At 38.6% G+C, this 26,873-nt stretch overlaps 1 protein-coding gene across 1 annotated transcript; it reads left to right on the top strand.

Annotated features, from left to right (window-relative positions):
• LOC126942255 (putative zinc finger protein 66) lies at positions 1-26,873 on the top strand. The gene is given in 5 exon segments (XM_050769627.1): positions 1-153; positions 8,593-8,719; positions 10,011-10,106; positions 21,518-23,174; positions 23,176-26,873. Coding segments are annotated over 5 exon segments (1,998 nt in total). The 5' UTR covers positions 1-150; the 3' UTR covers positions 23,291-26,873.

The following is a 26,873-nucleotide window of genomic DNA, read 5'->3' as shown; positions in this document are numbered from 1 at the left end:
GTCCTTGTCTCTTGCTGCAGCTGGAGCTCCAGGTTTGGTCTTCACTGCTCTGTGTCCTCTGCTCCTAGAGGCCCAGCTTGTGTGGCCCTGTATCCTGCAGGTATTGGGAGATCCACAGCTAAGACGCCGGGACCCCCTGGAAGCCTAGAAATGGTGAGAGTGCCGGTCCAGCGTCCGGATAGAGGGGAAGAGGCTATTGGCGGTACTCAGGCCTCCCCGCAGTCAGCTCCACAATCTGCACCCCGAATTCTTCTTACCCAGCTCCACCTCAGTCCTGTTCAGCCATAAGATGGCGGTACGCTGACAACCTGGCCCCGGGCGTCATGTCGCTTCCCCGCGCAGTGATTGTGCCCCTGGCCTGGAGCGCTCTGTGGGCAGCTCTGCACCCGCAGTGCTGCGTCTCTCCCGGATTGTGCAAGGACCACCGGAGGGTGTCAGGGAAGAATCCTGACTCTCGGTGCGGGTTCGTGAATGGGAAGAACTTTGATCTGTGGGGTTCACAGTTTCTCTTTTCTGCTTACAATTGTATGGGGCCGGGCTTGGTCAAAGTGCGGCCGAGGCGGGCGGATCAGTTGAGGTCAGGAGTTGAAGACCAAGACTGACCCAAAATGGGGAAACCCCTTGTCCACTGAAAGTACAGAAATTAGTTGGGTGTGATGGCGAATGTCTGTAGTCCCAGCTTCTCGGGAGGCAGAAGTGAGAGAATCGCTTGAACCTGGGAGGCGGAGGTTGCAGTGAGCTGTGATTTCTTTCACTCCAGCCTGGGCGACGGAGCAAGACTCTGTCTAAAATAAAAAAAAAATTATGGGAGTCACTGCAAAAATATCAAACAATTTAATCAGAGTGAGTCAAGAATTGTAGAGCACCCAGCTACAGTTTGTAGTTTGTAGTCCATGGAGGGGCTTGAAGAAGAGACATTTGTGAAATGCATGAGGAAGAAAACCAAATTCAGTAATTTATTAGGTTTAGTAATGTAGTTTCTTAAGTTGTACAATCAAGGTGGAAATTTCCTGGTTATGTAATTGAGCTTAACTGGCAGTTTATAGTTGCTTAAGCCTGAATTTTGTTTCCCCTAATGTAGTAATTTACCAAAAAATGCACTTGAGCTTAGATTTTTTTTTTTTTTTTTTTTTTTTTTTTTTTTTTAAGAAATAGAAATCCGAGGACTGGGGCCTCTTCAGTCTAATTGCCTGCCACTCAATTATTTTCACATCCCACAGGGGACTGATTTTCCCTGGCACTTTTCACATGTGTCCCAAGCAGGGCCTCAGGTGTACCCCATGTTCCTCAATTAATTATTATTATTATTATTTTTTGAGACAGAGTCTTGCTCTGTCGCCAGGTTAGAGTGCAGTGTCAGATCTCGGCTCACTGCAACCTCCACCTCTTGGGTTCAAGCCATTCCCCTGCTTCAACCTCTGGAGTTGTTGGGACTACAGGCACGCGCCACCACTCCCAGCTAATTTTTGTATTTTTAGTAGAGATGAGGTTTCACCATGTTTCCCAGGAATCCTAGTTACCAAGGAAAAAAATAGGGAAAATCTCTCTTCCATTTTGGCTGTGGACAATGAATGTATTTCCACAGGAAAATGTGGTAGATAGTTGATGAGTTACATAGATTCATCAACACATTAGTTCCTCTTTTTGCAGGGTAAATTTGTGACAGTGAATATCTCAGTTCTATATCCTTTTTTCTTGAGTTCTGAGTTAAATGCTAAATTATAAGTGATGAAACATGGTACCTTCTAGAAGTGTTCCCATATGACTAATTTTTTACTACATTATTTTATTTATTTACTTATTTTTTTGAAACAGAATCTCACTCTGTCACCAGGTTGGAGTGCAGTGGCGTGATCTTGGCTCACACAATCTCTGCCTCCCAGGTTCAAGCAGTTCTCCTGCCTCAGCCTCCCAAGTAGCTGGGATTACAGGTGTGCACCACCACACCCAGCCAATTTTTTTGTATTTTTAGTAAAGACAGGGTTTCACCATGTTGGCCAAAATGTTCTCAATCTTCTGACCTTGTGATCCACCCACCTTGGCCTTCCAAAGTGTTGGGATTACAGGCATGAGCCACCGTGCCCGGCCTACTTCATTATTTTTAAGATAAATAATAAAATAATACATATATTGTCTGAAAGAAGTAGATATATATGTTTTTCTTATGGAGGTATAAAATGCAAGCATCTTAGCCAGGTGCAGTGGCTCATGCCTGTAATCTCAGCACTTTGGGAGGCCTAGGCAGGTTCATTACTTGAGGTCAGGAGTTTGAGACCAGCCTGCCAACATGGTGAAACCCCATCTCTACTAAATACAAAAATTAGCCAGGTATGGTGGCATATGCCTGTATTTCCAGCTACTTGGGAGGCTGAGGCACAAGAATGTCTTGAACCCAGGAGATGGAGGTTGCAGTGAGCTGAGATCTTTCTAGCCTGGGCCACGGAGCAAGACTGTATCTCAAAAAAAAAAAAAAAGAACGTAAGAACCTTAAAATTTCCTTCCCTTATGTAAACCCTGCGTTTGAGTAATTTCCCTGGATTTTTCAAACACTTAGTTTCAAAAACCAAGTGACTAATTCTGATATGGAAATTAAAGCTTGAACCTAGTGACTCCAAGCTAAGGCTAATACTAAGCCTGCAACTGGATGTTATTACATACTCAGTTTTTTCTGGGGAACCTCCCCTGCAGATGTCCCAGCCTAATCACTCCAGCCATAGAAGGAGCCTTTATCCTGAGAGAAGCTATAGAGCCCTGGAAAGCTGGGGATCCAAAGGCAGATGCATTTGAGGTTAAGATGAAAGGAAACTGAGAGGGTCTTAGTGATGATGAAGTCGTTACGTTTTGCGGCACTTTCTATACTTTGTAAAATAAAAACATTAGATTTATTTTAAAAAAATGAATTCCAAAAAATTATTGCAACAGGAGAAGGTACCAACTAAGTATAAGATCTTTATAGCTTGCAAAGATTTCGGCAGAAAAGGGCTTTCTTTTTTAGGGAGGAGTGAACATGGTTAGAAAGGTGGGAGGTGAATGGCAAATGGAGAGTGAAAAAGTCAGATTTTAGATGAGGATGTCTTACCCTGAAATCAGCATGTTCTTAGGAGGGATGCAAAATGGGGTTGTATGTTGACTCAGACTGAGGGTAGCTCAAAGTTCAGGGAGGGAAATAAACTTAAGTAAAGTTTGATTAAGAAATATTTTAGTCCAGGCCCAGTGGCTCATGCCTGTGATCTCAACACTTTGGGAGGCTGAGGCAGGTGGATCACCTGAGGTCAGGTGTTTGAGACCAGCCTGGCCAACATGGTGAAATCTTGTCTCTACCACAAATACAAAAATTACTGGGAGGCTGAGGCGGGCGGATCACCTGAGGTTGGGAGTTTGAGACCAGCCTGACCAACATGGAGAAACCCCATCACTACTTAAAAAGAAAAAAAAAAAATTCATCAGATATGGTGGTGCATGCCTGTAATCCCAGCTACTCGGGAGGCTGAGGCAGGAGAATCACTTGAACTCGGGAGGTAAAGGTTGTGGTGAGCCGAGATTGTGCCAGCACTCCAGCCTGGGCAACAAGAGTGAAACTCCATCTCAAAAAAACCAAAAAAACAAAAATTCGCCAGGTGTGGTGATGGGCACCTGTAATCCCAGCTACTTCAGAGGCAGAGGCAGGAGAATTGCTTGAACTCAGGAGGTGGAGGTTGCTGTTCGCCAAGATTGCATCACTGCACTCTAACTTGGGTGACAATGTGAAGAAATGTTTTATTTTGACCACTGAAGACAAATTCAGCTGATTTTTTTTTAAATGAGAAAAAGGAGAAAATGTGCAGAGTGTGTGTCTTGCTGTGTGATACGTAAGAAAAGAGAGCACTATCTTAGTCATAACGGGAATAGTGTTTCTTTCCATAAATTGTTCCTGGAGCACACAAAGGATGGAGAATTTTATTAATCACAAATATTTCCCAGGATTATCTATGTGTTTCATCCATCTCCATTTCTTTTGTTTGTTCTATGCATTTCTTCCATTTGGCTTTTCCTGGGCTGCATCTCACATATTAAACTGGTAAACATAACTAGTGTTTTGCTGAGTTCTGTGAGTAGCTCTACCAAATTATTAAAATTCAGAGAGGTTATGGGAGTCCCAAGTTTTTAAACAGTAGCTCAGAAGCATGGATGGACCCATGGGTTTTTTGACTGGCATCTGCAGTGAGGACAGTGTGGTGGGACTGAGCCCTGAATCAGGGTCTGTGTTGACTCTGGGTGGCGTCAGAATTCAAATGTTAGACAATAAGGTCAGGAGTTCCAGACCAGCCTGGCCAATGTGGTGAAATGCCGTCTCTATTAGTAATACAAAAATTAGCCGGGCATGGTGGTGTGCACCTGTAGTTTCAGCTACTAGGGAGGCTGAGGCAGAAGAATCACCTGAACCCAGGAGGCAGAGGTTGTAGCGAGCTGAGATGGCACCACTGCACTCCAGCCTGTGCAACAGAGTGAGACTCCCATCTCAAAAAAAAAAAAAAAAAAATTCCTTAGAAAACCTTAAATGATTTGTTTAAATTGCATATTAGTATGTAGCATAAAGTTGACAGGGCAGTGGCTAGAAAATATTAAAATTACAGAAACTCTGGGATTTAAGGTTTTTTTTTTAGGTAACCTTTGAAAAAACAAAACTGGTGGTACTACAGGGGCATAGAGAGCAGAATTCTACATAGTGACCCCACCCTGCCCCAGACCTGTTCAGATTCACCCTTTTTGGAGGCCTTATTTTGGTCTGACCGTACCTTGGAGTCTTGCCTCAGAGAACTGATTATAAGACATCAGAGTTTTGGCTGTGAATCCTGCTGTCTTTCTAGAGCTGGTGCTCACAATTTCCTGAAACCCAAAAGCAGGTAAGTGGGATAAATAAAGTATGTACTTTAGGGTCTTAGATTTTAAATGTTCTATTAAACCCAGTGCTTGCAGAGACATTGTATTTAGAATCTTGTTTTCTATTCCTGCGGATCCAGTAGTTGCTCCATAAGTCACAGAAAAGTAAATATAAAGAGAGGCCGGGCGCGGTGGCTCACGCCTGTAATCCCAGCACTTTAGGAGGCCGAGGCGGGCGGATCACAAGGTCAGGAGATCGAGACCACGGTGAAACCCCGTCTCTACTAAAAATACAAAAAATTAGCCGGGCGTGGTTGTGGGCGCCTGTAGTCCCAGCTACTCGGGAGGCTGAGGCAGGAGAATGGCGTGAACCCGGGAGGCGGAGCTTGCAGTGAGCCGAGATCGCGCCACTGCACTCCAGCCTGGGCGACAGAGCGAGACTCTGTCTCAAAAAAAAAAAAAAAAAAAAAAAAAAAGTAAATATAAAGAGAATAAAATTTTGCCTAAACTACATTAACTTTTCTTCCTGTATCTCTTTCATCTGTCTATATTTAGCTTTTATTCTGAACAATTTTTAAAAAAATTGATGACAGAGGAACAGAAGAAGACATAAAGATGCTGGGCCCTTTTTCTAAATCCTGGAAATTATTAAACCCTTAGTACCAACTCCCAGGGTGTTATGAGAATTAATCACATAATGTATTATGTCCAGCACAGTGCTGTGTATCATACTCTTGAGCACATAGTACCTGCTTAATAAACATTGCATTAGTACATGTGTACATGGTGTTTTTAAAATACCGACCTACTCAGACATTGCTGCCTTCTGTTTCCTCTGTAAACTTTAAAGAGCCAGCAAAGAATATAAAACTTCAGGATGGAGATGGGTTGTCCTTGTTTGTACCAGAAGTATTTGGTTGTGACAAGAGTGCTAAGCCTAAGGGATCCTGTGCTGTGCTGGGTTTAATAATTTCCAGGATTTAGAAAAAGGGCCCAGCATCTTTATGTCTTCTTCTGTTCCTCTGTCATCAATTTTTTTTAAAATTGTTCAGAATAAAAGCTAAATATAGACAGATGAAAGAGATACAGGAAGAAAAGTTAATGTAGTTTAGACAAAATTTTATTCTCTTTATATTTACTTTTTTGTGACTTATGGAGCAACTGCTGGATCTGCAGGAATGGAAAACAAGATTCTAAATACAATGTCTCTGCAAGCACTGGGTTTAATAGAACATTTAAACTCTAATGTTAATAATGCACTAAGGGGAAGCAACATGAGCATTGACGGGGGCTTGTTTAAAACACCCATTCATGGACCCTTTTCAAACCTGCAGAATTATATTACATAAAGTGGAGCCAAAATTATCAAGTGATTTATAAGCTCATTAAAGCTTGAGAGGCAATGCTTAGCTTATTGATTATCAGCCCAGGCCTCTTATTAGGATCACATGGTCAATTTGCAGAAATGTGTTGTGCCCTCCCCACAGGTTCTGTTTATTGTTCTGGGTGGAAGCATCCACGCTGTTTTAATGAAGGGCCTCCTGTGACTCTAAGATGAGGCCAGAATCAAGGATGAAGGCTTCAGAATACATTCATGAGAGTTAAGTTCCACCTTTGCACTAAAGGGCGGTCATAGGGCCTATTCTGTTTGGATTTGGAAGGGACTGGTAGTTCATGCATATTTCCATTACTGTAGCAGAAATTGCTGGTGTCTGTGGCAGGGGAGGGCACCTGAGGACAGGAAAGGAGAAACTTATGTTTTCATCTTCATGGAGCAGCTCATTGTTCCTGAATCTCTTCTGTTTTAAAGGACAGAAATGGGTGGATATTTTTGTTATTCTGCCAGTTGATGTCATGCTAGCAGGTAAACATGTGGTACTGACACCTTTAAAGGCATATTCTCAAGACGCAGTTGTAATTTGTCCAGAGAATCTCGTCTGAGAAGGAATTCTATAGAAGGAGGAGATAGGAAAAAAAAAAAAAGGATTTTCTTCAGGTAAACATGCCTCAGCTGAAAGCTGTGTCCACTCTGCCTCCTGGAATGCCATGCATTTAGTACTTGAAAACCTTTACTTCTCTACTTGTGTTTTTCCTCCCTAAGGAGTTTGGTTTAAGTACTTCTTAAAATTCTTATGATAGTCAAGGGTCTCTGAAAAGTATTTCTTTCCTGTATCCCAGAGCCTTCTCTACATTCTGTACAGAATAACTTCTTATATGCCATGCAGATTTATCAACAAGAATTTATGATCTGCAATATTAAAAATGTTCCCTTTGTGGCTATTGAACATGGAAAGATGTGGATACTCAGCATTTCTATTGGGGAAAACTGTGGTCCTTAGTAAAAGGTGGAGAAAATATAATGTTGAGGCTGCATTCGTGTATTCTGTTAGCTGTATGCCGAACAGGATTAAGAAATTGCTTATTTAGGTCGGGTGCGGTGGCTCACGCCTGTAATCCCAGTCCAGGCGGGCAGATCACCTGAAGTCAGGAGTTCGATACCAACCTGGCCAACATGGTGGAACCCCATCTCTACTAAAAATACAAAAGTTAGCCTGGTGTGATGGCAGGTGCCTGTAATCCCAGCTACTTGGGAGGCTGAGGCAGGAGAACTACTTGAACCAAGGAGGTGAGGTTGCAGTGAACTGAGATCATGCCATTGCACTCCAGTCTAGGGGACAAGAGTGAGACTTCGTCTCAAAAAAAAAAAAAAAAAAATTGCTCATTTAAATGTGATGGCATTTATTATGAGAAATTCTGAAAAAAATTGTTAGGAGATATCTTCTCTAGGGTGCTAAATGAAGCCTACTTAAAATTACTACTAGAAACTACAGAACATAGATGGTGTCTGCATTTTGAGGTTTGCGTAAAACTGATGATTCTTTTTGATTAAATTCAGATTTTATTTGCTTTTTTAAAGAAGAAATATTTCAACAGTGATACTGTGTTCTTTTGTGTGCATTAGGACATCATGAAAATTTCTCCTAGTGCAGTTAATGGTTAATGATTCACTTGCTTAAATAGCTCTCTGACGATTTTTTTTTTTTTTTACTATATAGCTAATTATTTTTCTCTTCATTATTAAGTTTCATTATGCAGCTGATGTGCATAAACAATCATATTTAATCTGGCAGCTGTTCTTTTTTCTTTTTTTTCTTCGTATTTTTCATTGGAAAATGAAGGCTCTTATCTTTGTTTACAGGCCAGAAAAACTGGAAAAAACCCAGACTCTTCCGCTTACTGGATATCTGACAAAATATCCTTCTTGGGCCAAAAACATTGACATTATTGGTGAGCTTGTTAGAAATTCAAAAAAAATCAGACTTTATTCCAGATCTTCTGGAAAAAAAGGGTCTTCACCTTATTATACATACTAAAATTTGAGAGGTGCCTTCTAACTCAACATGTATTTCTCATCTGAAAAATATTCACAACTCATTCCATATGATATAAATATGCATTCAAAAATGTACATGTTTGTGTTCATGCCCTTAATTTTATACTTTATTATCTATAAAAATACATGAACTGATGTGGATCTTATGCTCCTCTTTTTTCTCAGAGTTGCAGAATACTTTAGAGAATATTTCTATGTTGAAAATTATTTTATTGGATAATTTTAATCAATCCTGTAAGTCAGAACCAGTTGTATTCACTCTCTCATTTCACCTTAAGTCAAATTAAAAATTCTACCCATAATCACTCGGTGAAAATGTGTGCATGTGTGTGTTTCAGGGGCCATTGCAATTTAGAGATGTGGCCATAGAATTCTCTCTGGAGGAGTGGCATTGCCTGGACACTGCACAGCGGAATTTATATAGGGATGTGATGTTAGAGAACTACAGAAACCTGGTCTTTCTTGGTGAGAAAAACTTTAATACATAATTCATAATATACACAAAATGTTTTATTTCTCTTTTTTGTGGAATGTTTTTTAGTAATTTATTCTTTTTATGAAAGAGTTTCAGATCCAGTTTTTCAAGAAAATCTTCAGAATTTGTTCATTTAGAAAAGAATTACTTCAGTGCCTCATGCCTGTAATCCCAGCAATTTGGGAGGGTGAGGCTGGGGGATTACCTGAGGGCAGGAGTTCGAGACCAGCCTGGCCCACATGGTGAAACACCGTCTCTCTAATAAAAGTACAAAAAATTAGTTGTGGGCTGTGGCACGCACCTGTAATCCCAGCTACTCAGGAGGGTGAGGCAGGAGAATCGCTTGAACTTAGGAGATGAAGGTTGCAGTGAGTCGAGATCATGCCATTGCACTGCAGCCTGGTGACAGAGCAAGATTCTGTCTTGAGGAAGAAAAAGAAAAAGAAAGAAAATAAAAAAATTTCTTCAAGATATTTCATCTTAATACAAACTTTCCACATTTCTGAATTAAGTTTTTTTTTTTTTTTGAGACAGAGTCTCGCTCTGTCACCCAAGCTGGAATGCAGTGGTGCAATCTGGGCTTACTGCAACATCCACCTCCCAGGTTCAAGCAATTCTTCAGCCTTAGCCCCCTGAGTACCTGGGACTACAGGCACACATCACCATGCTCGTCTAATTTTTGTATTTTTAGTAGAGATGGGGTTTCACCATGCTGGCCAGGCTGATCTTGAACTCCTGACCTCATGATCCGCCCGCCTCGGCCTCCCAAGATGCTGGGATTACAGGCGTGAGCCACCGCACCAGGCGAATTGAAAGTATTTTCTAAATATTTAGAAATTTCTTGGCCGGGCGCGGTGGCTCACGCCTGTAATCCCAGCACTTTGGGAGGCCGAGACGGGCGGATCACGAGGTCAGGAGATCGAGACCATCCTGGCTAACACCGTGAAACCCCGTCTCTACTAAAAATACAAAAAACTAGCCGGGCGAGGTGGCGGGCGCCTGTAGTCCCAGCTACTCCGGAGGCTGAGGCAGGAGAATGGCGTAAACCCGGGAGGCGGAGCTTGCAGTGAGCTGAGATCCGGCCACTGCACTCCAGCCCGGGCTACAGAGCAAGACTCCGTCTCAAAAAAAAAAAAAAAAAAAAAGAAATTTCTGTTACAAATTTGTATTTTGGTATTAATTTACTAAAATATTTTATCACATCATCTTTCCTGAGCACATTACTAGCTTGTAATTGGAGAATATGCGCAAGATTCATGTTATTTATTTTTAATAAAACAGGTATTATTGTCTCAAAGCCAGACCTCATCACCCGTCTGGAGCAAGGAAAAAAACCTTTGACTATGAAGAGACATGAGATGGTAGGCAAGCCCCCAGGTAGGTGCGAGTGAAAGTGAATACAACAGACAACACGGATAAGAGGCCCAAGGTCAAAGAGAAAGCCAGTTCTTAAGGTGTGATTCGGGAAGCTGTGTTCCAAAGGAACTTCCTGGACAGCTGGTTTTTTTTGTTTTTTTTCTTTTTTTTCTTTTTTAAATTTTGCTCTCACAAAGGGGCATATTGTCTTATGCTTTTAAATTCTCTAAAAATTCTCCTTTTCTTTTGGTAAGCCTCCTTCTTGTTCACAGTGAGAGCCAAAGTCGTCTTCATGGCATATAAGAGACTGCACAATCTGGCTGATTTTTCATTGTTTTGGGGACACACAAATATCTGACTTATTTTGAGAAACTAAAACTATTTTTTAGTTCTATTTTTGCGTCAGGTCTGAAATGCGTGAGAGTAGTAGTTTCTGTTGCATTTTTTTGTCCATTTTTGTGCATGGTCCATTCTATTTTTATTACTATACAGTCTTAAAATATAGTTTGAAATTATAAGTATGATATCCTGCTTTGTTCTTTTTCCTTAAAATTGCTTTGACTATTTGAAATTTATTTTAGTTTCATGTAAACTTTAGAATTGTATTTTCCATTACTTAAAAAAAAAAAAAAACACTGCAATTTTGATAGGAAGACTATTGAATCTATAGATCACTTTGGATAATATGACACTTTAATAACATTTATTCTTTCAATCCATAGACATAAAATATTTTAAAATTAATTTTGATTTTCTAACTTTTTTATTGTAAACTTTTTTTACCTCCTTAGTTAATTTTTTCTCAGAAATTTATTTAATGCTACATTAAATAAGATTTTTTCTTCCTCATCAGATACTTTAAGTGTAAGAAACCATACATATACTTGTGTGCTTAATTTTATATTTTGCTAATTTACTGAGTGTATTTATTAGTTTAGACAGGTTTTAATGTACTGTTTATGGTTTTTTAAATATAAGATTGTGTGATCGACAAACAGCAACTTTTGACTTATTTTTCTTCAATTTCAATGGATTTTTTTATTTCTTTTTTTTTTCTTTTGAGAGGGGATTTCACTCTTTTTGCCCAGGCTAAAGTGCAGTGGTGTGACTTTGACTCACTGCAACCTTCGCCTCCTGGGTTCAAGCGGTTCTCCTGCCTTAGCCTCCTGAGTAGCTGGGATTACAGGTACTCACTATAACACCCAAGTAATTTTTTGTATTTTTTTGGTAGAGATGGGGTTTCACGCTGTTGGCAAGGCTGGTCTCCAACCCCTGACCTCAGATGATATGCCCGCCTCTGCCTCCCAAAATCTTGGGATTACAGCCATGAGCCACTGCACCTGGCTGGATTTTTTTATTTCTGTGAATAATTCTTCTGCCACATACTTCCAGTACTACATTCAAGGAGAAGCACTGACCGTGGGCACAATATAGTTTTGTATTGGTGTCTGAATTTGATGGAGCAAACACCTCTTCGAGTTTTCATAAACTGATTTTAGAAGCATTTCCTCAGGGAACGGTGTGGGTTTCTTTTTTGTTTTGTTTTGTTTTCTTTTCTTTTTGAGATGTAGTTTTGCTCCTGTTGCCCAAGATGGAGTGCAATGGTGCGATCTCGTCTCACCACAACCTCTGCCTCCTGGGTTCCAGTGATTCTCCTGCCTCAGCCTCCCAAGTAGCTGCAAATACAGGCATGCACAACCACACCTGGTAATTTTGTATTTTTAGTAGAGAAGGGGTTTCTCCATTTTGGTCACACTGGTCTTGAACTCCTGATCTCAGGCTATCCACCCACCTCAGTCCTCCAAAGTGCTGGAATTACAGGCACCACACCCTGCCCACCCAATTGCGTGGATTTCTCTGTGGGCAGAACTGACCATAAACTGTGGCTCAGGTAACTGAAACTGTCATAGAACTGCTTCAGGGACCTCAGTAAAGGCCTCTGCAGGCCTGCCTACATTGTTGTAAATGGGTGCCTTCCTCCAGGTCTCTGGAATGGCAGGACCTCTACCAGACCGTGGCTGGGAAGAGTTTGGGTTGGTTACAGAGTAAGTTCAGAATTCTCAGTGGGACCAAGTTGGGTGAACCCTATCCTGGTGCATAGCCATGAATGGGGGTCCTGTAGTTTTTCACCTGACTAAGGGCCTACCTTCTGAATAGAACACTTCTCAATCTTAAGCTTTAGCAAGATTTCACAACTCCCTCCCTGGATCTCAAATCTCCCTTAGAGGTGCTTATTTTGCAGATGGTGTCTTGCTACATAACCCAGGCTATTCTCAAACTCCTGGCCTGAAGCAGTTCTCCAACCTTAATGTACCATGTAGCTGTCATTACAGATGTGAGCTATAATGCCTGGTTCTCTCATAAAAGCATTTTTGTCAGAGAGGGCTGACTTTTTTTGCTGTAAGGGAATATGAAAATAGGGAATTTTAATCTTTTCCTCTTACTGATGTCACTTTCCCTATACATTTTTACTTTCTATTTTCTCTTTCAGATTTGTCTGTAAATTTTGATTCAGATATTTGAGACAATATGTTAGAATTTGCATGGTGTGCCTGAAGTAAATTAGATAATTCATAGGGACTCATATTTACTAAAATATTTACTTATAAATTTAAGTTTGCTGCAGGCAAAAAGGAATTAAAGGATTTTCGTCTACTTTTTTAGCCTATATATAAATAATAATGTAGTTTATTTCTCAATATTTGTTTTACGTATCAGAGGGCCTAACCCTATTCTGCAAATTATATATTTTTTTATTTAACAATGTAAGGCTACTCTTTGCTTCTAAAGTTGGATTACAGCAGTTTCATTTTGTGTAAGAGTACCATATATTTAAAACATTAAAAGTAACTCTAGTTTCTTTTAAATGCTAATTTTTAAAGTTTCTCATTAGAATCTTCTATTTATACCGCATATTCTCCAAAATTTTACTGCCACACAGTGCATGCCAATGATTCAAAATACCTGCAGTTCGTGAGTACACACTAGCAATTAAATATTTCAGTTATCTAGAAACTATTTTTTTTTGAGATGGAGTCATGCTCTGTCACCCAGCCTGTGGGGTGCAGTGGTGTGATCGTGGCACACTGTAACTTCCGCCTTCTGGGTTCAAGCAATTCTCATGCCTCAGTCTCTCAGGTGCTGGAGTTACAGGCATGTGTCACCACTCCTGGCTAATTTTTGTATTTTTAGTAGAGATGGGGCTTTTCCAAGTTGGCCAAACTGGTCTAGTTGTGAGCCACCGCACACAGCCTGATAATTTTTTTAATGATACATTAATGTTGCATACTAGGTTTTATGAGTAAACATTTCTTTTATTATTGTTTTGAAGTTTTATATTAGTGTGCTTTTTCAGTGTAGGGTTTTATTCTTTTTTTTTTTTTTTTTTTTCTTTTGAGACAGAGTCTTGCTCTGTCACCCAGGCTGGAGTGCAATGGTGTGATCTTGGCTCACTGCAACCTCTTCCTCGAGGGCTCAAGGTATTCTTCTGCCTTGACCTCCTGAGTAGCTGGGACTACTAGTGTGTGCCACCACGCCTGGCTAATTTTTGCATTTTTAGCAGAGACGGGGTTTCACGATATTGGCCAGTCTGGTCTGGAACTGCTGACCTCGTGATTTGCGTGTCTCAGCCTCCCAAAGTGCTGGGATTACAGTTGTGATCCACTGTGCCTGTCCTCAGTGTAGGTTTATTACATTAGTTTATTGGGTGTTTTGGTTTTACTTAATGTATTATAATTTTAGATAATTTGCAATTCTGCTTGTACATTTTAAGTCAATTTGAGGTTTAAGAGATAAATTATGCATGTCTATCACAATTAGATTACATATGTATGTCTGTTTATCTATAAATATGACCCAAATTTTAGTTATGGCTTATCTTATATTCTTTCTTAGCTTATTTTCCATGGTAGTTTTATCTTGTCGAAGTGAGTACTCATGGAGATAGTCTTATTTTTACCATGTGTTTAATTATTAACATATATTTACTTTTGTGAGAGAAACACTTTTGTGATTTGAAGGTAATTTTCAAAACAATATGTAATTCTGGTTTTTTCTCAGTTTTTCTTTAAAAAAATTGTCTTAAAAACACATAACATAAAATTCACCATCTTAAATCTATTGAAGTTTACATTTCAGGGCCAGGCGTGGTGGTGGCTCGGATCTGTAATCCTAGGATTTTGGGAGGCCAAGACAGGAGGATCCCTGGAGCTCAAACAGCCTGGGGAGCATATGGAGACTCTCCACTATAAAAAAAATGTAATAATAGCCAGGCATGGTGGTTTGCAGCTGTGGTTCCAACTACTTGGGAGATTGAGGGGGAGTCAAAATTGTGCCACTACACTTTAGCTTGGGTGACAGAGTGAGACCCTGTCTCAAAAAAAGCTGTTCATTTCAGGTATGTTAATTATATTCGCCTTGTTATGCAAAATACTTCTAGAAACTTTACATCTTGTAAAACTAAAACTCAATGCCCATTAAGTACCAACTGCTCATTTTAGCCTCTCTCCAGCCCTTGACAGACAAACCTTCCATTTTCTGATTTCATGATTTTGACTACTTAAGATATCTCACATAATTGGAATCATACAATATCCATAATTTTGTTACTGGATTAATTCAGGTGACATAATATTCTCAATGTTCATCTTAAAATGTGATAAGATTGTTCTTTTTAAAGTGGAATAATATTCCATTGTATGTATGTGTTACATTTTTTTATGTGTTTATAAATCACGAGATATCTGGGTGGTTCAGCCTTTTGGCTTTTTTGAATACTGGTACAAAATACATGGATTTTCAATTATCTTCCAGGTCCTGTGTTGCATATTTTTTGTGTGTGATTTGTTTCCTTCCTTCCTTCCTTCCTTCCTTCCTTCCTTCCTTCCTTCCGTGGGTGGATCACAAGTTCAGCAGATTGAGACCATCCTGGTTAACATGGTGAAACCCCATCTCTACTAAAAATCCAAAAAATTAGCCGGGCGTGGTGGCAGGAGCCTATAGTCCCAGCTACTCAGGAGGCTGAGGCAGGAGAATGGCGTGAACCCGGGAGGTGGAGCTTGCAGTGAGCAGAGATCACGCCACTGCACTCCAGCCTGGGCAACAGAGTGAACCTCCATCTCAAAATAATAATAATAAAAATAAAAATAATTTTTTTTGTCCCCTGAGCAAGAATATGTTGAAGAGTGTGATCCATATTCACATTATTTGTGAATTTGCCCATTTGGCTTTTGCTTTTAATTCCTAGTTTCATTCAGTTTTTGTTAGAAAACACACAGTATATAATTTTAGTGTTTTTAAAGTGATTGGTTGTTGTTGTTATTGAGACAAGATCTTATCATCACCCAGGCTGCAGTGCAGTGGCATAATTGTGGCTCACTGTAGCCTCAGCCTCCTGGGCTCAAGTGATTATTATTTCACCTCAGTTTTTTGAGTAGCTAGGACTGTAGACATGTACTACCACGTCTGGCTAATTGGTTGCTTGTTTTTAGTGTTAGGACCTCACTGTTTTGCCCAGGCCGGTCTCAAACTTTTGACCTCAGTGGATCTCCCAAAGTTTTAGAATTATAGGCAAGAGCCATGACACCCAGTAGGTATTTTTAAATTTAATAAAGCTTGGTATGTGTCCTAACAGAATATAACAGATGCAAATAAGAATATTGTGTATTATCTTGGTTTTGACGGGAGAGTTTTTTATGTGTCTGTGAAGCCTAGTTGGTCTATAATATGGTTTGGATGTCCCTGTTGTCCAAACATCAAGCTGCAATATAAATCCTCAGTGTTGGATATGGGACCTGGTGGGACATGTTTGGGTCATGGGGGTGAATTTCTCATGAATGGCTTGGTACGTACCGTTGGTAACCAAAAAGATTAGACTCTATCAATTCAAATAAGAGCTGGTTCATTAAAAGAACATGGCTTCTTCACCTCACACTTGCTGTGTCTTATCATATAATATATCCAGTTACTTGTTACTTTCCGCCATGATTTTAAGCTTCTTGAAATCCTCATTAGAAGCAGATGCTGACACGTGCTTCTTGCACAGTCTGATGAGCTGTGAGCCAAATAAACCTTTTTTCTTTATAAATTATGCACTCTCAAGTATTCCTCTAATGCAAAATAATTAATATGGTCTATAATATTGTCTCAGTTTTCTCTTATTTTTTGTCTGAATTTTCTGTTTATTATTGCAAATGGGTTTTTGATGTCTACAATTATTATGTTGCTATGTGTCCCCCTTCACTTTTGTCAATATTTGCTTATATATTTTGGAGTCTTGATGCTATATACCCGTATACATATAGATAGATAAATATTTTAGATTCCTGCGAAATCAATTTACTTTATCATAATATAATATCAATTATTGTCCCATGGTAGTACTTGACTTAAAGCATATTCTGTCTAATATAATTATGATTATCTTAATTGTTGTTACTGTTTTAATGGAATATAACTTTTTTTCATTCTGTTACTTTCAGCCTATTTGACTCAATGCTAAAATGAGTCTCTTGTAGGGAGCATAGTATATGCTTTTTGAAAAAAACCACTCAGGCATTCTATATCTTTTTTTAATACAATATTATTTACTTATTTATTTATTTATTTATTTTATTTTATTTTTTGAGATAGCGTTTCACTCTTGTTACCCAAGCTGGAGTACAATGGTGCAATCTCAACTCACTGCAACCTTCACCTCCTGGGTTCAAGTGATTCTTCTGCCTCAGCCTCCCAAGTAGCTGGGATTACAGGCGCATGCCACCACACCTGGATAATTTCTTGTATTTTTAGTAGAGATGGGGTTTTCCCATGATGGCCAGGCTCATCTTGTACTCCTGACCTCAGGTAATCTGCCTGCATTGGCCTCCCAAAGTGTTGGGATTAGAGGTGTCAGCCACTGTGCCTGGCCTCATGTATTTTTTTTTTTTTTTTTTTTTTTTTTTTGAGACGGAGTCTCACGCTGTTGCCCAGGCTGGAGTGCAGTGGCGCGATCTCGGCTCACTGCAAGCTCCGCCTCCCGGGTTCCCGCCATTCTCCTGCCTCAGCCTCCTGAGTAGCTGGGACTACAGGCGCCCGCCACCGCGCCCGGCTAATTTTTTGTATTTTTAGTAGAGACGGGGTTTCACTGTGGTCTCGATCTCCTGACCTTGTGATCCGCCCGCCTCGGCCTCCCAAAGTGCTGGGATTACAGGCTTGAGCCACCGCGCCCGGCCAGCCTCATGTATTTTTGAGATAGGGTCTCACTCTGTCAACCAGGCGTACTTGCATGGCTCATGGCTGCTCGAACCTCCCAAAATCAGATGATCCTCTTAAGTAGCTGGATTACATGAATGTGCCAGCACACCCAGCTAGCTTTTTTTGTATTTTTTGTAGAGACAGAGCTTTGCCATGTTGCCCAGGCTGATCTTGAACTTGTGGGATCAAGTAATTGGCCCACCTTGGCCGTCCAAAGTCCTAAGGTTACATTTCATTTCATTAAATAGCTTAATGAGAGATCTGTATTTTTGTATCTACTGAATGATTTGGTGACAGAAATTTGCATTGCTTTTACCTATTACCTTTCAGTAACAATGCTGCAATAATTATGCAAAAGTTAATGAATGTGCTGCCTTCTGTTTCATTAGTCTACTTTTTCAACTTTTTACTCATAACAAATTATTTTAATTCTGTAGCTTTTTGATGTGTTTTGAAATCAGAAATGGTAATGCCTCCAACATTGTTCCTTTTTTTGTAGATTGTTGGGTAGTTTATTGTCTCTTTAGATTCCATATACTTTTGGATTTGTTGTTTGTATTTCTTCAACAATGCAATGAGACATTTGAAAAACATTGCATTAAATCTGTAGATTAAACTGAGCAGTACAGACATCTTCACAATATTATTTCTTTTTCAATTGTTTGTTTTTGAGATGGAGTTAAATTCACCCACGTCGGCCTCCCAAAGTGCTGGGATTACAGGTGTGAGCCACTGCACACAGCTCAGTTTTTTGAACAAGTGCATGCTCAAGAGCGTGTTTTATCATTTCTATATATTTGTAAATTTATCAATTATTTATATTATTGTTTTACACTGTAATTCCATTTTTGTCATAGAAAGTAGTCTATAAAATTTCAGTTTTAAAAAATGTGTTAAGGCTTCATTTTTGGTCTAAGAGGTGGTCTCTATAGGAGAATTCTCTATGAGCTATTGAGAAGGCTGTGTATCCTGATGTTGTTGAGGAGTGTTCTCTTTATCTTCATTAGAAATAATGGTTTTTTACTGCCTTCTAGTCCTCTGTTCCCTTATTAATATTCTGTCTTGTTTTATTATTATTACAGAAAATGAAGGATTGAAATATCCTACTATAGTTATATTGCTGTGTGTATTCAATTTTGTATTTGCTTTATATATTTGAAACTCTAATATAAGATGCATACATGCAAATACACACATGTATAAACAAATTTGTCATAGATTCCCAGTGAAAGAATGCATATGTTGTTTAATGCCTTCTTTGTCTTCTTGAAGTTTTGACTTAAAGTACATTTTATAAAATATGACAGTTTCTTAGTTAAGATGTAGCTTGCATAATATTATTTTGAGCCCTTCTGCTCTCATTTGGTTAATATTTACATGAAATTTCTACTTCCGTCTTGCCACTTTCAGGCTTTTTTTTATCATTAGATGTCAACTGACTCTTGTAAAAAGGCAAGTTGAATCTTGATTTTTAAAAATTTTTAATAATCCTTTTTATTTAAAGTGTGTCTCTTAATTGGAGAGATAATTATATATATATTTAAATAGTTTTCTGCAAAAGAAAAACTTAAGTTATTTTATTGTTTTATTTGATTCTTGTGTCTTTGTCTCTCATTTTCTTTTTCTTGTTTTTTTTTATTTTTGTATTGACATGCTTTCAGTTTCTTTCTTATTTTCTTTTGTGTATCTGTACAGACATTTTCTAAGTGATACCTTCTGAGTTTACATAAAACCTCTAAAAGATCCAACAATATATTTAAATGTGGTAAAAAATCAACTTAAGTTTCATACAAAATATTTTCATCATTACATCTGCCTTCACTTTGTTATTGATTTGGCTAATTATATTTTTTATGTTTGTATATTCATTAACAGATGTTTGTAATAATTTCTATTTTTTTAATTAATAATTAAAAATGTTTTCTGCACCATTATGGTAATGTTAAGTAAGAAATTCCATTTTTGTGTATGTGCATATCTTTCCCAGAAAGTTACATGTTTTCATATGATTATGTGTTGTTTTCTTGCATTATGTTGTTTTCAGTGGAAGAAACTCCTTTCAGTATCTTTGATATATAGGGCATATGCAGTGCCAATGTAGGTTCTCAGGATTTGGTTATTTTGGAAGTACTTATTCTTATTTGGTAGTACAATTGTGGTGATGGTATTATTCTGACTTGACAGCTTTTTATTATTATTATTATTATTTTAACTTTAACAATAGCAGTTTCCTTCTCACCTGCAAAAAATATTTTTCTAAATTGACTTGTTATCTCATGAGACTATGCTTATAAATGACACATCATTTTTATCTTACAGCTCCCAAAATTCTCTAATCCGTGATTTTTGAAATTTTGCTTATATGTATGTTTGTTATAAATATCTTTGTGTGTATCCTAGTTTGTTTGTTCAGCTTCCTCATGTTTACCTCATTTTTACAGAAATTTTCCAGTTTTTAAATATTTTTTATATCTACAGTTTTTGTTTTTTGCTATTTAAATGTTTCTGGTTGTTATTCTCATTTTTCTGATCTTTGGTAGTTGTCTGTGTTCCTACTTAACTTGCTGAATATTCAACTTATTTTATTTACTTATTTATTTATTTTTCTGAGATGGAGTCTCTCTCTGTCGCCTCGGCTGGAGTGCAGTTGTGCAATCTTTGTTCACTGCAACCTCCATGTTCCAGGTTCAAGCAATTCTCTTGCTTCAGCCTCTCAAGTAGCTGGGATTATAGGTGCCTGCAAACACACTCGGCTAATTTTATGTATTTTTAGTACATACAAGGTTTCACCATGTTGGCCAGGCTAATCTTGAACTCCTGACCTCAAATGATCCACTCACCTCAGCCTCTCAAAGTGCTGGGATTACAGGCATGAGCCACCATGCTGGCCCTATTTTATTATATTTTTCAGACAGTCTTCCTCTGTTGCCCAGGCTGGAGTGCAGAGGTATAATCTTCACTCACTGATGGGGCCATGTTGCTCTAATATTTTGTATTCACTGTAATCTTTGATTGAGATTTGGACATTAACAAAAAGCTACCTGTTAGAATCTTTAAAATATAACTATCCTGACATAGTCTGAAATCAGTTGTCATGGCTAGAGATTTTGGGAATTTCTCAAACATGTTTTTAGGATGTGTCTTGTCTAAAATTTTGTTTATTGTTTAGTTAAATTGGCTTATTCATATTTCCTCTTAATAGTCAGTAATTACTTGCGATACCTATTCCCTGTTTGGGGTAGGGCCGTATCTCTGCTTCTGTAACATTTATCTTTAGACGCAGCAGACTCAAACTGTTAATCCAACTTATATCACCATTTCCTTCAGCATTTTATGTCATGGGAGACATTTACCAGTGTCTAGAAAAACCCCTAAAAGCCAAAAATAAAGATGTATGTGCCAATATTTTTCTTGTTTTTTAAAAAAGAAACCAGGATTTGGCAATTTACATTTGTGTGTGTGTGTGTGTGTGTGAGAGAGAGAGAGAGAGAGAGAGAGAGAGAAAGAGAGAGAGAGAGAGGGAGACAGAGTCTCACCCTGTTACCTATGCTGGAATTCAGAGGCATGATCTTGGTCACTACAATATCTACCATTAGAGACTCTCACTCTGTCACCCAGGTTGGAGTGCAGTGGCATGATGTCGGCTCACTGCAACCTCTGCCTCCTGAGTTCAAACAATATTCTGCCTCACCCCCCTGAGTAGCTGAGATTACAAGTGCCTGCCACCACACCTGTCTACTTTTTTGTAGTTTTAGTAGAGACAGGGTCTCACCATCTTGGCCAGGCTCCCTTTGAACTCCTGACCTCATGATCAACCCATGTCAACCTCCCAATATGCTGAAATTACTGGCATGAGCCATCATTCCTGACCAACAATTTACTTTTAAAGGCACAATGTTATACTGGAGAGCAGGTAGAGCTCTGTTGGGTATAAGTAACAGGCTTTTCTTTTTATTCTATGTGGCTCTTTGCATTGTGCTCACCTGGGGCCCTTCACACACTTAATTATAAATTTTTTACAAATGTATTTTGGGCAGTATGTTTGGTTAAATTTATATGTCCAGGAAAAAATTACAGCTTGTGATATTTTATTATGTCATCTTGCTTATGTAGTATGTATACTTGTATAGGTTTGATTCATTAAGTATATTTATCTGAGTCTAGCAATTGAATTAATATGTTTTTATTGTTTCTTTCAGTTTTGTATTCTCATTTTACCCAAGACCTTTGGCCAGAGCAGAGCATAAAAAATTCTTTCCAAAAACTGATACTGAGAAGATATGAAAAATATGGACATGACAATTTACAGTTTAAAAAAGGCTGTGAAGGTGTGGATGAGTGTAAGGTGCACAAAAGAGGTTATAGTGGACTTAACCAACGTTTGACAACTACCCAGAGCAAAATATTTCAATGTGATAAATATGGGAAAGTCTGTCATCAATTTTCAAATTCAAACAGACATAAGACAAGACATGCTGGAAAAAAAGCTTTCAAATGTATAGAATGTGGCAAAGCTTTTAACCAGTCCTCAACCCTTACTACACATAAGAAAATTCATACTGGAGAGAAACCCTACAAATGTGAAGAATGTGGCAAAGCCTTCAACTGGTCCTCACACCTTACTACACATAAGATAATTCATACTGGAGAGAAATGGTACAAATGTGAAGACTGTGGCAAAGCCTTTAACCGCTCCTCTAACCTTACTACACATAAGCAAATTCACACTGGAGAGAAACCCTACAAATGTGAAGAATGTGGCAAGGCCTTTCAGCGTTCCTCTATCCTTACTACACATAAGAGAATTCATACTGGGGAGAAACCCTATGAATGTGAAGAATGTGGCAAAACCTTTAAGTACCTTTCTTCCCTTTCTACACATAAAATAATTCATACTGGAGAGAAACTCTACAAATGTGAAGAATGTGGCAAAGCCTTTAACAACTCATCTACCGTTACTAAACATAAGAAAATTCATAATGGAGAGAAACCCTACAAATGTGATGAATGTGGGGAAGCCTTTAAGTACTCCTGTTCCCTTACTGCACATAAGATAATTCATACTGGAAAGAAGCCTTACGAATGTGAAGAATGTGGCAAAGTGTTTAAGCGCTCCTCTCCCCTTTCTAAACATAAGAGAATTCATACTGGAGAGAAACCCTACAAATGTGAAGAATGCGGCAAAGCCTTCAGTCGGTCCTCTATTCTTACTACACATAAGATAATTCATACTGGAGAGAAGCCCTACAAATGTGAAGACTGTGGCAAAGCCTTTAACCGCTCCTCTAACCTTACTACACATAAGCAAATTCACACTGGAGAGAAACCCTACAAATGTGAAGAATGTGGCAAGGCCTTTAAGCGTTCCTCTATCCTTACTACACATAAGAGAATTCATACTGGGGAGAAACCCTATGAATGTGAAGAATGTGGCAAAACCTTTAAGTACCTTTCTTCCCTTTCTACACATAAAATAATTCATACTGGAGAGAAACCCTACAAATGTGAAGAATGTGGCAAAGCCTTCAACTGGTCCTCACACCTTACTACACATAAGAGAATTCATAGTGGAGAGAAACCCTACAAATGTGAAGAATGTGGCAAAGGCTTTAAGTACTCCTCTACCCTTACTAGACATAAGAGAATTCATACTGGGGAGAAACCTTACAAATGTGAAGAATGTGGCAAAGCTTTTAACCATCCCGCAACCCTTTTTTCACATAAGAAAATTCATATTGGAGGGAAACCATACAAGTGCAATAAATGTGGCAAAGCCTTTATTTCATCCTCAAACCTTAGAAGACATGAGATAATTCATATGGGAGAGAATCCCTACAAATGTGAAAATGTGGCAAAGCCTTAAACACTCCTCTACCCTTACTAGACATAAGATAATTCATACTGGAGAGAAACCCTATGAGTTTGATGAATGTGGGAAAGTTTTTAACCAGCTATCCACTTTTACTAAATAAGAGAATTTATATGGAACATAAACCCTACAAATATAAAGAATGTGACAAAGAGGGAGTTCTCAACCCTTATTACACATAATTCATATTGGACAGAAACCTTAAAGAATGTGGCCCCTGAAGAATGTGGCAAAGCCTATAACAAGTTTTCAATCAATTTTTTTTTTTTTTTTTTTTTGAGATGAAGTTTCATGCTTGTCACCCAAGCTGGAATACAATGCCACGATCTTGGCTCACTACAACCTCCGCCTCCTGAATTCAAGTCATTCTTCTGCCTCAGCTTTTCTAGTAGCTGAGATTACAAGTGCCTACCACCATGCCCAGCCAATTTTTATATTTTTAGTAGAGATGCAATATTACCATGTTTGCCTGGGTGGTATCGAACTCCTGACCTCAGGTGATCCACTCACTTTGGCCTCCTAAAGTGCTGGGATTACAGGCATGAACCATGATGCCTGGCCACCATTTCTGAATTCTTAAAAGAGACTTGGTAATAATTCATGCTGAAGAGGAACTCCACAAACCTAAAAAAAGTGACAGTGCTTTTACCAACCCCTCCAACTTCTCTATACGTAACAATAATTATTCTGGTGTGAAACCCCAGAAATATATAAAATGTGACAGAGCCTTTATATGGTGGCCACACTTGATTGTGGGTAAGATAACTCATACTGGCAAAACTCCTACAAGCGTGAAGAATGTGGCAAAACTTTTAATCAGTACTTACACCTTATTTCACAAGAAAGCTATTATCCTTGAGAAAAATTGTACAAATATAAGGAATATGGAAAACCCATTAACTCCTACTCATATCTTAACATAAAAAGGTTCCTTTTAATAAAAGCATTAAGACATTAAGAGTGTAATTACTGTCAAAAAATATTTCAGAAAGTATAAGCCTTTAAACTGAAGAAATAAGAAGACTCCTTTCTTTTTTTTTTTTTTTTTTTTTTTTTTTTTTTTTTTTTTTTTTGAGACCGAGTCTGGCTCTGTCGCCCAGGCTGGAGTGCAGTGGCCGGATCTCAGCTCACTGCAAGCTCTGCCTCCCGGGTTTACACCATTCTCCTGCCTCAGCCTCCGGAGTAGCTGGGACTACAGGCGCCTGCCACCACACCCGGCTAGTTTTTTGTATTTTTTTAGTAGAGATGGGGTTTCACCGTGTTAGCCAGTATGGTCTCGATCTCCTGACCTTGTGATCCACCTGTCTCGGCCTCCCAAAGTGCTGGGATTACAGGCTTGAGCCACCGTGCCCGGCCTGAAGACAACTATTACAACTATAAAGGGGGTTATAGCACATTTACTTATATCAGAGATCTTATTGCACACATTTTGTACTAGAGGAAAACCCTGAAGCAGTTGCTCAAGCTTTGTTCAACATCAGGAAATTTATATTGGAGATGAGTCCTGTAAATGTAATACGTTTAGAAACACTTTTTTTTTTTTTCCAGAAACTACATCTTAGAAAACACCAGAGAGTTTATACTAAAATATAGTTTTGCAGATGCAGTAAATATAAAAACATTTAATTCAAAATAGAATGTATATAAATATCAGAGAATCTACAGTAGAATAACTAAGGCACTGACACTTGAGTATAGAAACTAATCCACAACTACAGTTTTTAGATAAATGATTTGTATGTAACTTTAAAAAGAGATTTTTGGAAGCATTGTAATTACATTGAAAGTATACTTGTTTAAAATTTTTTGAAAACTGAATAGTGATGTAATACAGCTTTCAAATTATGCTGTTATTCCTATTTTGTTCACATGTGAAAGCAAGTGATCAATTATACATCAGAAATATTAGAGATATTTAAAAATTACTTGGACAGTATGACCTTTTCTATAAAAGAGTAAGGACATTAAAATGTAAGATGCATAATGAAAATATAAGTGGAGAGGTTCTTTGTAGTAAACCTCTATTAAGTAATGTATAAAGTAGATGTTCAGAGCAATACTTTTCTACATTATCGTGTCACAAAGAAATAGTTAAAAGTATGTTAAAATAGTATATTGTTTTACTAATTGTACTTTTATGTAATAAAATACAGTACATTTAAAAATTGTTAGGGCTGGGCTCGATGCCTGAAATCCCAGCACATTGGGAGGTCGAGGTGGGTGGATCACCTGAGGTGGTGAATTCGAGACCAGCCTGACCAACATGGAGAAACCCCGTCTCTATTAAAATTACAAAAATTAGCCAGCCATGGTGGTGCATGCCTGTAATCCCAGCTACTCAGGAGGCTGAGGCAGGAGAATTGCTTTAACCAGGGAGATGGGGGTTGTGGTGAGCCGAGATCATGCCATTGCACTCCAGACTGGGCAACAAGAACAAAACTCTGTGCTCCCACCCCCGCAAAAAAAAAAAAAAAAAAAAAAAAAAATTGTGTGTGAAGTTAATTTTATTATTTTTTAACCATGTTAAGACTATTGTGCATTTAATGAAGCATTATCATGCCACTAACTTTAAACTATCCCACCTTACTCAAGGGTGCAGCTACAAGATGGTAGCAATATATGATTTGTTGTATAGTGGAATAACATCTCTAGTAATCACTTTGCCAGTGGCTTTAAACTGCAAATGAGTTAAAGAATATTGTTTCCAGGCCAGGCGCATTGGCTCACGCCTGTAATCCCAGCACTTTGGGAGGCCGAGGCGGGTGGGTCATCTGAGGTCGGGAGTTCAAGACCAGCCTGACCAACATGGAGAAACCCCGTCTCTACTAAAAATACAAAATTAGCTGAGCCTGGTGGCACATGCCTATAATCCCAGCTACTAGGGAGGCTGAGGCAGGAGAATTGCTTGAACCTGGGAGGCGGAGGTTGCGGTGAGCCGAGATCGTGCCATTGCACTCCAGCCTGGGCAACAAGAGTAAAACTCTGCCTCAAAAAAAAAAAAAAAAAATATTGTTTCCACAGATTAAATTTTTACTCTTTTTTCTTATTGAAATTTGTTATTTATATTTGTGGCTATATAGTATGTGTACATATTTATGCCTTATATGGCATCTTTTGACTCAGGCCTACAATATGTAGTAATTACATTAGGGTAAATATGGTATCCATAACCTCTAGCATTTATCTTTTGTATTACCAACAGTGTAATTATATGCTTTTATTTATTTTAAAATGTAAAATTAAATTGTTACTACAGGTTTTTTTATGGTCACAATAATTATACAAAAATATAAATAAAATACGTCCACGTGCAATGGCTCACTCCTGTAATTCCACCACTTTGGGAGGCCAAGGCAGGTGGAATGCTTGAGGCTAGGAGTTCAAGACCAGCCTGGCCAACATGGTGAAACCCCGTCTCTACTAAAAATACAAAAATTAGCCAGGCATGGTGGTGCAGGCCTGGAAGCTGAGGCAGGAGAACTGTTCAAACCTGGGAGGTGGAGGTTGCAGTGAGTCGAGGTCACACCACTGCACTCCAGCATGGGTGACAGAGTGAGACTCCATCTCAAAAAAAAAACAAAAACAAAAACAAAACAAAAAAAACAGAAGAAGAAATAGAAACAAAGTCCATATATTTCTGAGTCCTGAAAATTTATTAATAAATTTGTTATATAGCTTTCTTTGAA

Source organism: Macaca thibetana, chromosome 19 (assembly GCF_024542745.1).
Source record: "Macaca thibetana thibetana isolate TM-01 chromosome 19, ASM2454274v1, whole genome shotgun sequence".
NCBI classification, from domain to species: domain Eukaryota; kingdom Metazoa; phylum Chordata; class Mammalia; order Primates; family Cercopithecidae; genus Macaca; species Macaca thibetana.
The sequence above is the reverse complement of the archived record's forward strand: the minus strand, read 5'-3'. Positions and strand labels throughout refer to the sequence as shown.